Here is a 15273-nt window from a genome sequence, read left to right on the forward strand (position 1 = left end):
ATATTCAATATTAAAAGCTTTGGTTTTTTAAAAAAAAATGTAACAAACATTATCTAGAAAAGTATAGATAGCAAAAATTAAAGTCAAGTATAAAAAAAAAAGGTAATTCAACTTTTTCCCTAGAAAAGATAAATTAGCAAGTGATCAAATTGACATATAATTGAAAATTGACATTATTCTAACTTTTCATCTACAGCCTTGTGTCACAAGTCGATTTTTACCTAACTGATATTTGTAACTGGCATTCTCTATTATGGTGTTTAGCCATTGGGTAGACTATGGTGCTTAAATGTGATTTTTATTTACTACATGTAATCACTAGAGATGTTTATTCAATTTGAAGAGATGTTTGTTATAACTTAATATAAAATAAATATATATATATATATATATATATATATATATAATAGCCAGGATGTGCACTCTCACCTTCCATCATCTGCCAGGGTGCTACTAATATACATAGTAACAAAAATGAAAACTTGCCCTCACTGGGTATTCACTTGTCACAGTAAATTTGAACTTTGAATACCCAGTGAGTGCAAGTTTTCATTTTTGTTATATATAGGTATCGTGATGTATTTTATGAAAATACCATCAGATATATGTAGATATATGTATTTCTATGTGAAGAAAAATTGTAATGTGAAAATGTGTTAGATCACATGAGACTATGCAATCGTGTTTGTGCGCAAGTAGGGTGTTAGATCTTTTCCATTTTTTTGTTTTTTGACGAGCGCAAAAAGCTTACTTCTAGCGCAGTAAACATACGAACCGATAGTCAAATAGTGCTCCACTTGTAATCTGACCCTTAGAAAATAAACTGCAGTGAATTAGTATAATCAGTAAGAAGCTGAAGAAAAAATTGGTTTGTAACATTTCATAATAGTAGTCTGAACTTTTGTGATGTTTTTCACCCTATCATTATTACACTTTCTGAAGGTTACAATAATACAATCACCTTTGACTGATATTTCAAAACAAAGCAGAAAAGAACAGTGTATATTGCTGAGGGTAATCTGTGTGTTTTCCGTACAATTCCTATACAACATTACCAGAAATTTTACCTTTATAATAGACTCTTCATTTCTGTTCTCTAGCTTCACGCACCGTGATATGGATTTTCTCTCCAGACACAATATGAGTTTTACTTTTTTGCCATTACAAATTATAGATAGATTCACTTCATTTTTGCTCTGTGCTAGTAATAGATCAATATTTATTTCTTAATCCCTTCAGTGCAGGTAAAAGTAATACACTACAGCAAATACATAATAATCCACAAAAGGATAAAATAAAAAGCAACTCAATTTTTATTAAGATCGATGCAATGTTATTTATCACCTGACAAAATAATTACTATTATAACTGTAGGAATTAAAGCAGCTAGTCATTTAAAAGCTATAAAAAAGGAGAAAAAGCTAAATAATGCTACTTTTCCAGTGAATTTAATAGAAAGGCGAAAAACCAGCTTTATGGTTGAGGTATGTTTGTGCATATATATATATAAATATCTAAATATTTTTATATATATATATATATATATATATATATATGTATATATATAAAGGCGAAAAAGCAGGTTTATGGTTTATATATATATATATATATATATATATATATATAGTAATGTATGTACAGTATGTCTACAAAAATATTACATTTACTTTCTTACCTTTCATTCCAAACTTTGACCGTCTTCCATATTTATTGATTACGATAAAGAGAACCACCAGCAAAACACATGCAAAAGCTGCAAGCCCAACTGCTATTGAAACCTGTGAATTATTTAAAATGTCTGAATTAATGTTCTCAACAAGGAATAATACAGTAATAGCTTTGTGAGATAGTACTGAGAATGTATATAAGAAAGATAAAAAAAAATCATAAAAAAAGTTATTTGGACACATTTCAAGTACACTGACAAATAACACATATATATTGTTTTGAAAAGTAAAATTAAAAGGGACAAATGAATATTGAAGAGAATAAATCTGAGCTGGAATTGAATGTGGTGCGGCATGTATTATTACATATCAAAATATCATACTAACTAAACCTTTCTGAAAAGATTATGTAGTTTATATACTGCTAATACACCAGGAAAGACAGCTTGCATAAATATATGGCCATAATGAGGTCAAGAGAAATATTTGTGCTATGCTGAATGGAAATACATAATGCAAAGTAACGTAAATAAGCATTTACTTTTTATTACTAAATTAGAAAGTAAATTATTTGTTTAGACCATCTTATTTTTTTTTTTATCATAACTTGCTAAGCAGGAATTGAAAAAAACAAAGTAAACTGGGAACTGTAAAAAACAAACAAATGTATTAAACTTAATTTTAAAAATCTCAACATTTTTATGCATTTATTTAGACAGAGCAGACAATTTAAAAAAAAAAAAAATATATATATATATATACACTTTAGGTCTGTTATTAATATTGCTTCATTATCTCAAGGTAATTCTTTGTTTAAGAGCATACCAAGATAAGCAGTATGGAGCACTACGTGACAGAAAATACTGCTGACATCTAGTGCTCCTTCTAACACTGCTGCCATATAGAGGTCCAGGCATGTACACATTCCTGAGCCTAACTATCTGCTTTTTAACAAATGATACCAAGAAATCAAACTAAATTTGATACTAGAAGTAAATTGAAAATTAAAAAAAATATATATATTTTTTCTCTATGAATGATGAAAGAAGAAATGTGGGTTCCATGTCCCTTTTATCATGGACTATGTCTATATATCATCTCTATATAATATATACCTATATAAATCACTTTTTCATTGGCAAGGAATACAACTGAAATGTAACCACCATCTACTATGAATGCTTAACTCATGCTACTTAGTGATGAAGAGAATGCACTCCAGTTTAGTTCAAAATCCATTAAGATCCTTAAAAATAGCCACAATCTACTATCCAATAATAAAGCACATTGCTTCTTCTGAAAGAAGTTTGTTCAATATCTATTCCTTTGATGGGGCCTAACATCTGGGATTCAGTGTCACTGTACCATATTTAAAATATGTTAAGGTCTGGATATTTCAATAACAATGCCTACAAAGTCTGAAAACATAGGGTTTTAAAATCCATTTGTTTGAGCATTATTTTATCAGTTTAGAATGCTTCCTAGGCCTATTTTTCCTTGCATTTAAATACAGACCTTTATTCATTATTTACTGTGTGTGTACTGAATGACTAATGTCAAGCAAATATGGACCCTTGAAAAGGCACATTTGTATATAAGTATTTTATTATGCAAATAATTGGTATTATATGCTAAAATCAATATTTTAGAATTGTTTAAGAAACCATACATACAGATAACAGTGTTTATTTTAGCACAGGGAATGCACTAGTGTAAATAATATGCAGCATACTCAAATATATCTTGTCATTAATTAAAAGTTTAATATTCATGAGGCATTTACACATGACTGAAGTTAATGACACATAAAATGGATAAATTGTTAAATCCACAAAAATGATCTGATAAATAGTATATCTATGTGAATGTTTATTTGACTTCTCTTCAGATAATAACATTGAGTCTGCAATATAATATGTGGGAAAAGCAATACAGATATATTACATGACAAATACACAGGAAAGGTTAAATAATTAAACTATAGACAATGAGCTACTATGTGATTCTGCTCTTCCAAAGAAACATAGATACTTTTTCTAATACATTTACAAAATGTGGTTATTTTTTATAAATGTAAATTGAAAGTATATGACTTTACTCTGCATGTTTTATATGACACCTATTTTTCAAACAATGATAGGACGTTAACTAGGCTTCAAAACAAACCATCAGATGATTTCTGTAGTCATTTTTTCTATCTCTTAAAAGAACAAAAGTGGTACACCATACTGATTGAGAATATGCTGAACATGTAAATGATTTAGAAAATCAAGTTTAAATAGACATGTCTTAGTATAATAAAATTAACTAATTCAATAAAGCTTTTTACAATTAACCTAATGTTCCTTGGTAACAATGGACTGCTTGTGCAATGTTGCCCTCTGCTCACGTTTGGGCAATCACGTGTGAGCATGGGCTGTCAATCATCCCAGCCAGGCTTGTTCAGGATTATTTTAATCTGCCAGTTTAGAGCTGACATATTGGTTACAAAGCAGAGGTCTTATGACCACTACTTCTTACCAAATGGCTGCAGGCTCACTAACTAAAGGCGCTCCAAAGCTGCATCCGCAGCTTGATAAATGGATCCCAAAGATTCATACTGAATTTAAGGTTGTCAATAATTGAGTCTCCGTTTAATAGGTATATAGCTTTGTTGGAAGCAAGAATTCTATATTGCCACTAAATGAGGCTTAATATTAAAATGTGCAGCTTTCTATCAATAAAAACATGTTAACATTAGGTTGCTCACTATAAGAGCAATTCCAATATTCTTTAACAAGTGGAATTTAACCTACAACAGAGGTTATGCAAAAGTAACACATAAAGATGACAAGTGAGATATTTATGCTTTATTATAGCTGCATAGGTAATCATGGAACAGAAGAAAAAACAAAAGGATATAAAAGAAAAAAAAGCTGTTTTGTGTGCATTACTCAATGATGGATAATAATTAAGTATATTTACTTAGTCAGTTTTCTTATTGTCAGTTAATTAGTGATGCATACTTAAAATACAAGATATAGTGTCCTCTGTGTGCGGAAACTAATGTTGTCAATATATGATCAATATAGCAATTTTCCCTTGAATTTAACCATGAGGAGGGTGTTGAATTTGGTCTTTCAATATTGTTACATATGTGAGGCATTCGACTGCTGCACAATTTACAGATTTGTTTGTCAATTTAACTTCCTGTTGGTAAACAGTTTTCCATTTCATTTGTTTAACAGTTTGTGATAAAAACTAAGATACCATCATAATATCCGTGTATATCAATCAAAATAATTTTTATAGCAAATACAACAATCCCAAAGTTTGTAAGCTACCTATCAAGATTTGTCTAATTCTACTATGCTTTGGTCTACAAATGAACACAACCAAAAACATTACTATTTTTACACATACATTAACATGCTGATGTTGAGGATTTTTTAAGATTTCAAAATATAACTCACGCCAAAAGTGTCCTCTTCTGGTTTATGAGTCACGCTGATTGGAGGTGTGGGACTTATTCCATAATCTGCTGCAGAAACAAAAGAAATTAAATAATTCCTTGCACAATAAATTATTATGCTGCATATGCACTGCTTTCTTAAAAGGGCACCTGCTATTTTTATCTCTGGGTTCAGATAATTGGATAGCAGCAGACATGCAACTGTGCTTCACTATCTAGGGACACATATTATTTTGAATATAAATGTACATTTGTCTCAAGAGGTTTGAGAGTATTGTAATGAAATTCAGAAATAATCAAATATGAACATTTTAAAACTTATTAAAGAAAAGTCATATATCAGTTATTATTTTTCTACCGTAGCTGTGACTGGTACTCAGCGGCCCAGGAGACATATGTTCCATTAACAAAGAAGATAAGGTTACTAACAAATACCACACTTCTTACCCAAACATATATTGGTGAGTAGTGGGATTTTAGCTTTCAAGTCCCATTTGATTTGCCTGTCAACATGATCTATTAGGCATGCAGCAGAAAAAGAGTACAAGCCCTTTAGACGATTTCTCTAAGATTTACCGTCTAAATATAACCGTACTTATTTAATGCAAAAGAATGAATATAAAAAACTTACCGGAAAAGATATAGTCAGTATTCTCTGTAAAAGGAAAATAGCAAGTTTAGTCATGAAAAATAGATATTCTAATCAGGTCACTATAAATAATGAGGTTGAAGAAATATACAGTCAAAATATGCACAGCTTGGTAATTTTATATCAACTGTAGTTTCAAAAATGATAATAAGCAGTACTGTAGTTTTTATTTCTTACATACTATGAAGATAAAATAAACAAAATGCATATTATATGAAAGGACATTGGGCTATCTGACAGTGGGATTTGTCCTGCATTTCTAATGTAACAGTTTTTTAAAGGTATTGAAATTATTTGACTACACCACCTATATTAATGTAACAGTTTTAGATTGAATTGAAGTCTGTCCTCCAAAAGCATTGGTTGATAATATTTGCAATGTCAATCAAGGAATTTAAAGCACTTTTCTCATAGATCTGCATCATCCAGATGGCATCCTTGGCTCCTCAAGCATTGTTTTATGTGTCTGAAGTTTAAGTGCAGGATACAGTGGGTGAATAACATTGATTAATGTCTCATGAACCTTGTGCTCTAAATTTACGTGTGATGTCCTTACAGTACTTTACTGTTTGAATTACTGAACAGTTTAACAACACTTTAGCTAATGAATAATCTTACAACTCTTACTGTATTATAAAAATATAGATGCATGAAGGGTTAATAGTTAAGTTTTTAACAGTAGCAACCAAGGTAAATATGAACCACTACTGATTACACAGCCAAGTATAGCATTTCATGTTCTTTTCTTAATGATCCTTTGCCAAAACACTTGCAGATTCTACTATGTCAGAAATATATAATAAATATGTTGTCATGTGTTTACCTACCTGGGAAAGGTGTTTTCAGAAAATGCCCATATACCGTTTGATTGGCAACTCCAAGCTCATTAGAAGCAGAAAGAGTATAATTTCCATTGTTATAATGTGTAGGGCTATTAAAAAGAAGACAGCCTTCAGAAACATTGTCCCGACGGTAGTACTCAGTGCGGATAATTTCCCCCATTTTGAACTCTCGCCCATTATGAAACCAGGTTAGGTTTGGCTGAGGATTCCCACGTACTACAAATTCTATGCAGTGTTCAAGCCGGGACTCCGGTTCTTTCAAACTCAATATCCGAGGTGGATCTAGCAAAATGTAAAAGAAAAAAATGATAAAAAGCTAGGCTAATTTGCTATAGAATAAAATATTTTATGTATTCTATATCTTATGAGTATTCTTATAAAGCTAGTTTGTATGATAAGGTAATGCTAATAATACTTTCCAGATGGGTGAACATCTGTATTTCCACATGGGTGGCAGAACAAATGTTCTTTTGTCAGTTGTTTAACCATTTGAATGCTTCTATAAAACAAATGCTAACATTTGAATATTGAACATTTGAACATTACCATTCAAATTCTGAATTTAACAATCTAATATTACATTTGAATATCAATATACTGTATCTCTCTCTATCTATCGATCTATCTAGCTATCTATCGATTATCTACCTATCTATTTATCTAATAATTCCTGAAAGAAAGTTAATAAATAGGATGTGGCAGGATAACCATCAATACTCTTTACAGGCAAACAATATTATTTGGTCACCACGGTGCTCTGAGGTAGCATGTACATCATTTTTTTTTATTTTGTAAACATAGGTACTTATATTTTAAATACTTTTTGACTTACGTTAAAAACAGAAAGCATTTTTAAATTGTGCTCCCTCCTAACTACTTTTCTATTAACAATTAATTAGTTCATTAGACTATAACAGATAAGAAAAAAGATCTAATTATGGTAAAATGAAAAAAACCAAACACTAATTTACCATTTTGAATTTAAGTGGCAAAATAATTCAGGATTGCCCTTTATTTTGCATCACTAATTGTGGCTTCAAGTGATATTAGGCACATAATAAAATTCCCCATAATGTTTAAAATGTATATAAAATATATGCATATAAAAATATTAAATGTTCTTTCTACAAAAGGACTGTTTGATTAGTGCAGAAGCCCAAATAGGCCCTATCAAACAAGGCTTATGCCTGCTGCAGCATGCATTAACCCTTGGCAAGATTGTGAGATCATTTTCTTGGATGATAAAGGAACTTTGTCACTCAGCACATTATTTGATTCAATGGACAATCTATTGTTCAAAGAGATAAAGGCACAATAGGACGTTTGGACATTTGAATGTTATATTAATGCTAATATGATTCCAAGGGGATTAAGCATTTACAAATTTCCCACCTTTGTGGTGGATGTGAATGATAAAGATTTTGACAATTCCTGGAATAACGTTATATCCGAATGTTCCTCTCAACTTATGTTATTGCTTATCAAGTATAGAACACACCTGCATGATATTAAATCTGAGATAAATGTACTACAGTTAGAACTTAATAAATGCAGCTCAGATCCAGATTTTGCCAAATTTGACAGTATCCTACAAGGTTCCCTAGCCGAGGTAAATTACTTATTATGGAAAACAAACATTTTAAAAAATTTCCTAGACAAAACAGATTATTTGAAGTAGAAAGCAGCGCAATGATTATAGACGTAGTCTGCCACAGTCAAACAACAAAAGGGGTAATCATAGATGCAGAAACAGACAGTCAATGTCAGTTACCTTCTCAGATAGTCATACTGATTGGTCATCAGATGAGAAACAATCCACTACTGAGAAGAATGCAGGTATACAAGTTCAGACCAACGCTACTGCCAACCAGCAGCAAGGTATCCTGAAAAATACACAGATACCCCCTAACACTACTTACACTGGTTTTAATCAAGGGGGCCAGACCAAAAGAAAAAACGGCCACTGGGAAGAGTAATTCTAAATACATTATGTTCACCATAGCTCAGTTGGAACCTATGCAAGTAGCTCAAATATCTGTGAATAAACTTTATTGGACCAGGTTTTTCCATTGGGTCAGGACCATCAGGGAGTGGGAGGATCGACACTAGGCACTCAGGGCACTCAAGAGAGATATCAATTGAGGGACAATCGAATACAGAGAAAATACAAGTGAATAATGTACTAAATGTATCTTCTACTAATCTAACATGTGATCAACTGGAACTTTTAGGATTAGTTTTAGGTTTCACTCCTACCAAACACTTTGATATGTTCTAAACCATGACTGACATTAACCGTTTCATTAGAAATGTGACTCTCATGAAACATTTTTCTACTAACACAGTTACACCTATAGAATGTGTTGGGGACCCCACTACTCACATACCGGAATTTCAGACTTTTGAGGAAGTCTGCGATGTTATTACTTTAAAAAGCTTTGGCCACAGAAACTGAGGCAGTCACTGGTCAAGTGAACATTGGAGCATCCTTCCAGGAAAAATCCAAATTTTATCCCATTCACAGTAGAGGATCAGTGATAGAAACTTTTTACTCCTGGGTTGAGTCTAGCCTACAGGCTTTGAGGGACAGTCCAGAACCAGTAAAAAAAAAAACAACTTGTCCAAGAAACAAAGAGATGCTTTGAAGTCTCTTCAACAAGACAACAATATAGTCATACGTCCTGCAGATAAGGGGGGCACTATTGTTGTGATGAATCGGGTGGACTATGTGTCTGAAGCCTTACGTCAGCTTAGTAACAAACACAATTATCAGGTCTTGGATAATAATCCCACAGCTGGATACAAGGTAGAACTAACCCACATTTTGGATGATGGATTGGAACATGGGTTTTTAGATAAATGAACAGCTTCTTATTTGGATGTAAAATTTCCCAAAATACCCATGTTCCACCATTTCACCAAAGTTCATAAGTCCCAAATTAATGTCAAGGGTCACCCAATAGTGAGCAGTGTTGACTCACTCCTGGAGCGGCTCTCTCAATGGCTTGATGCCTTTCTCCAGCAATTAGTGACTGATCTGCCTTCATATACTAAAGATTCTAAACATATCCTGAATTTGCTTAACTGAAATAGGAAGGCTCCTTTACCTGGGTTACCGTGGACGTAGTCTCTCTGTACTCCACAATACCCCATACAAAAGGTATAAAAGCTGTTGAATACTTCCTGAGCAATCATACTGATTACACCATAGAATTTCAGGCATTTGTCATTTGTGTTCTAACCTTTCTTCTCACCCATAACTTTTTCTACTAGAAAGGCAATAACTATCTCCAGAGATGTGGTACTGCCATGGGAGCGAAATAACCCCCCTCATATGCTAATTTATATTTTGGCAGATGGGAATTCAACAACATCTTTGGAGATAGTAATCCCTTCAGATCACATATCCGCTTTTTTAAGTGGTATATAGATGATCTGCTTTTGATCTGGTCCGGTCCTACCAATCGAATTGGTTCTTTCATTGAGTGGTTGAATGTCAATGACATGAATCTTAGTTTTACATCCAAATGGCAATATTGACACTAAGGTGTACCGCAAACCAATTTCTGGCAACACTCTGTTGCATGTGTCCAGCTGTCACCCTAAAAACACTTCCTATGCAGTAGCAAAGGGACAGTTTACCCGGCTTAAAAGGAACTGCAGCAGACAGCAGGATTATATACACAAAGCTAAGTTGCTGGAAATTAGGCTAACAGAAAGAAACTATGCTCGCAGTCACATTAAAGAGGCTAAAGATCAAGTGGGAAGTCTATCTAGGGACATCCTTTTACAGGATAAACCGAAAGATAGTGTTAGGTGTTTCAATGGGGTACACTTTGTAACAAGCTATAGCGCCCAATATTAAAAAAATTGTGGTATTATCAGGAAGCATTTTCCGTTATTGGCCGCTGACGATAAATTAACTGGTATGGTCCAGGAAGGAGTATGTTGCTCCTATAAGAAATGTTCCACACTAGCTTCCATTCTATCTCTTACACAATTGAGACAAATCCTGAGACCAGAAAGCTCCTGGCTCAGGCATACTGGCATGTTCAAGTGTGGCCACAGGAAATGCAAACCCTGTGAATATGTACAGGTCACTGATGTTTTTATATCAGCAGTAAGTGGACAAACTTACGCTATATAAAAGCATGCCTGAACTGCACTTGCACATGTCATATACCTTATTAACTGTACTAAATGTAACCTTCAATTTGTGGGTCTCACCTCAAGAGACATCAATTTATGTATAAGAGAACACATATCTACCATCAGCAGGGGAAAAGCAACCACTCCCCTTGTCCAACATTTCGCTACCAAGCACAACAGTGACCTCAACTTTTTCAGATGGGTAGCAAATGAAAAGGTTAATGTGCCCAAATAGGGGGTGATATTGATATGCTATTAGCTAAACATGAGGTCTTCTGGATTTTCCAGCTCAGAACCAGAATCCCTCATGGTCTTAACTCCAAATATGACCTTATTAATTTCTGGGAATAGCACTTAGCCCTGTATATTATATGTTTCCAAATAGAGAAATACTTTTGCCTTTGTCCCTTCTAGCATCTTAGTGCTCGTAGTCCAGTTTATAATTATAATTATATTGCTATCTTTATTTTGTATATGGTGTCTGTTTCTCTCTTCCTTGCATATTCCGTACTGTAAAATATATACATTTGCATGGTGCTTTGTACATGAATATTCCTTGGGTATGATTACGGCTCAGCACTGAAACATGTATTGCACTGCCTTGTACCCATCATGGTTGTCATTTTAACTTTGCATTAATAAACCCAAGTTTTATATTTATACCTAGCGGGACTGCCTTCTTCTTTTTTCTACTGAATTTTACCAGCATTAGTCCTGCTTTCCTCAGTGATTCTGAAGCCCCAGACGAAGCAGACCCTCACCCCGCCTATTCCACCATGCACCGATGGACGAAATTGGATAGAGGAGCGACCTGGAGGCAGCAGTGGATTCTTGCTGAGCAATCTCTCAGCCCTTAAGGGATATGGACTCTCCGGATGTCGAGGAGACCTCTGACAGCCGACCCAGGCAGTGAAAGCCAGGGAGTACACAGTCATTTTAGGCTTAATCTGACGCTGTTCCACACGCTGTTTGAAGGGGTGAGTGAGTTTCATTCATAAGACCCAGACACCAGAACGGTGAGCAGTTTTCTTGTTATATTTTCACACTTAAGGGATTTACTACATTAACTTTATATTCAAAGGGTATGCATCTGGAGTGGAACAAAATGTGTATATATAATAATATTAGTTTAAATCATGATAATGCATGAAAGCTGTTTATTACTTTCCATTAGATTATGAGTGCAATAAGGTGAATATTACATAATGATTTTTAATGCAATTACTATTACCCAGATTTTATAGTTGTAAAGTCTGCTCTTCAAGACTACTATGAAGATATGTTCTTTTCTGTTTTTACCTTGTCATTTTATCAGCTGAGATGAAGGTAAACAGTGAAAAAAACCTTACTACATATTTTAATACTGGACTAATTCAAGTACTTAGTATGTATAAACTTTTTTTTATTAATAGCAATCTTTCAATTTAGTTTTTTTCTGCCCCACTTGTATAGTATGTTTGCTAGAGGAATTTGTGGTGCAGCTGCTATACAAAGGGAGTTACATAAAATATTTTATTCTCTTGGTTATATTTTACCTTTCAATAAACATTACTTTGTTGAAGACAAATTGAAGACAAGTTGAGTGCCAGCGCCCAGATGTATATTTTTCATTTGAGGGAGATTATTTACAAGGCTCACAATTTTTACTCAAACAGAAACACCCCTAGAGAGGGAAGAAACTGGTCAAAGTTTTGAATAAGGTCATCTGCAAAGTGCCAGTGAACAAGTGGTGGGAGAACAAAACGCGTAAGGCTGCCAGGAGCATGTTGATTTTGTTCTTATAATAATGGTTTTATATGGACTGGTAATAAGAGTTACTCTTTATCCGTAAAGTATAACTGTCATTACACAATGAAAATACAGTTGTTCTTGTTTTTCTGCAAAATGCATCATGGTGGCTATAATGATTTGCTTCCCTTTAAATTGCAGTTTTATCAACAATTACAGTGAATTCAAAAAAGAAAAATCTGTATGTACAAAACATCCACTCTAATGTTCATAAATATCCATAAATATCTGCAAATTAGCATTTCTTCTATCTTATGTCCAACTTACAGTACACATTGAGTGTCACACTTGCGTTAGTCATCCCCACTACATTCTCTGCGATGCAGGTCAAGGTGTAACCAGTATCCTCTCCAGATACATTCACTAGAGTCAGATTAACAGAATGCACATTGGTCCAGTTGACATTGGTCTGCAAACCCCATAACAAAAAAAAGAGAAAAATTAAAAATATGCAAAAGAAAAAAAGAAAACTGTTACAAATTCAATAAAGCAAATACAGAAAAAATCCTGTGAAGTTATCAATATGAAAGAACAAAAGATCCTTTTATTAATACATCAAAGTACATTTCTGCAAAGTACATTTCTACAAATGTCTTTTTTTTTATACCTGGTTATTTTTTTTACAATGTTAACTATATTGTTATCTCTGTAATTGTTAGAATAAAGTTTCATTATAATACAATTTCCATCTTAACAATGGCACAATTTCAAATAATTAGTGGAAAATGTAGTGTTTGCACAATGGCTTCAAACTTTGCAGTACTTCAAGGTATTTTAAAGCCATTAAGAAAAAAGTCATTTCTTTAAAAACAGAGACAATAAAATGTTCTAAAACATTACTTTATAACATGCATTTTTAAATTATTTTTAAGGAAATAATGATAAAATTACATGCATTTTATTAACACAAACTCGCAAAATAGCACAATTTTTTATAAGCATTTTGATCATATTCAAGTGAGTAAAACTGAAAACTTCTGTATGATTACTTAAAAATCTTAAAGAGACATACAAGTAAAACAAACAAACAGCAACATCATATTCCTGTGTAGTGATCTCTAAACTCTTAAACATATAGGGGCCTATTTATTAAAGGTCTTGCGGACCTGATCCGACAGTGCGGATCAGGTCCGCAAGACCTCGCTGAATGCGGAGAGCAATGCACTCTCCATATTTAGCATTGCACCAGAAGCTCACAAGAGCTGCTGGTGCAACGCCGCACCCTGCAGACTGACAGCCAATGGGCTGCCAGCAGGCAGGTGTCAATCAACCTGATCGTACTCGATCGGGTTGATTTTCCAGCGATTCAATGTAAATATTTGCATAGGAAATGAGTACATCTAGGCAAGAATCCACGCTTGCTTTTCCCCAGAAATGCTTAACATACAATGTTTCCAATGCACAAGAGAATTGTGGGTAAGATATGCAAATTAGATATATTAGATATATATATATATATATATATATATATAAAACATTTTTTATGAATTACTAAATGCATGAATCAAGGGCAGCTTGTCGAAAAATAAATATATATATATATATACCATTTTTTCTTTTATGTAATTTTAAAGGGATTTGAAATGCAATAATGTTCTTTCATGATTCAGATAAGCATACATTTATAAAAATGTTTTAAATGTATTTCTAATAACAATTTTACTTCATCCTCTAGGTGAAGTAGCTGAACACATTGGTAAGCCACTGATAATATGCATATATCAACAGCTAGCTACCACCTCCTGAGCCTACCTAGTTATGCTTTTCAACAAATGATACCAAGGGAACTAAGAAAATTAGATAATAGAAGTAATAGATAATAGATAAAAGAAGTAAATTGGAAATTTATTTTACTCCTTAATGACCAGCAACCTATCCTGTACATCACTGCTCTTTCTATGGGTCTTTTTCAATATTTTAGCAAGTCTTCAGGAGGGAGGGTCTAATAGTGTGGTCTCGCTAGTCGCGTTGGTCACGGTACATTGTGGTCTTTAAGGGGTTAAAATTCTATGCTGTATCTGAATCATGAAGAAACATGTTGGTTTTCATGTCCCTTGAAGAGGCAGTCTAGTCAAAATTAAACTTTCATGATTCAGATAGGGCATGTAATTTTAAACAACTTTCCAATTTACTTCTATTATCTAATTTGCTCAATTCTTTAGATATCCTTTGTTGAAGAAATAGCAATGCACATGTGTGAGCCAATCACACAAGGCCTCTATGTGCAGCAACCAATGAACAGCTACTGAGCATGTCTAAATATGCTTTTCAGCAAGTGATATCAAGAGAATGAAGCAAATGAGATAATAGAAGTAAATTAGAAAGTTGTTTAAAATGACATGCTCTTTCTAAATTGCAAAAGAAAAAAATTTGGGTTTCATGTCCCTTTAAGTATATAAATATATTTGACGTATAATAATGTATATAATTAGTGCTCAATATAGAGAAAAAGAAAGCAAATAACAGCACTACACAAATTATTATGGGAATGCCCTATATAAAGAACTATTAAATGTGAATATAAATTTTGAAGAGCTTGAGTGCTTGTGCACTCATTTAATTAGAATATCATTTTTATAGATCTGTATGTTTTTTTACAATGTTAATTTCTACTTGGTACATGTGTGCTTAATACATTCTCTATCTTTCTTATTTATATATTGCTATGGTCCCTAGCTTATAAAAACTAGCCCTAAACAAGTATGTGTTACCCTGAAAGGTATCTAG

At 33.1% G+C, this 15273-nt stretch overlaps 1 protein-coding gene across 6 annotated transcripts in view; it reads right to left on the reverse strand.

The window, feature by feature from the left end:
- The window catches only part of NTRK3 (neurotrophic receptor tyrosine kinase 3), an 809743-nt gene that overhangs the window by 437999 nt on the left and 356471 nt on the right, over positions 1-15273 (reverse strand). The window contains exons 7-11 of one of the 6 annotated variants that reach the window (XM_053717649.1): positions 12814-12955; positions 6595-6891; positions 5764-5773; positions 5120-5204; positions 1676-1778 (exon numbers count right to left, since the gene is read on the reverse strand). In XM_053717649.1, coding sequence (XP_053573624.1) covers positions 1676-1778; positions 5120-5204; positions 5764-5773; positions 6595-6891; positions 12814-12955 — 637 coding nt within the window. Of the gene's footprint in view, positions 1-1675; positions 1779-5119; positions 5217-5749; positions 5774-6590; positions 6892-12813; positions 12956-15273 lie in introns of all 6 variants that reach the window. The other 5 variants (XM_053717650.1, XM_053717648.1, XM_053717653.1 and 2 more) reach the window with 5 other exon arrangements.

Source organism: Bombina bombina, chromosome 6 (genome assembly GCF_027579735.1).
Source record: "Bombina bombina isolate aBomBom1 chromosome 6, aBomBom1.pri, whole genome shotgun sequence".
Classification (NCBI taxonomy): domain Eukaryota; kingdom Metazoa; phylum Chordata; class Amphibia; order Anura; family Bombinatoridae; genus Bombina; species Bombina bombina.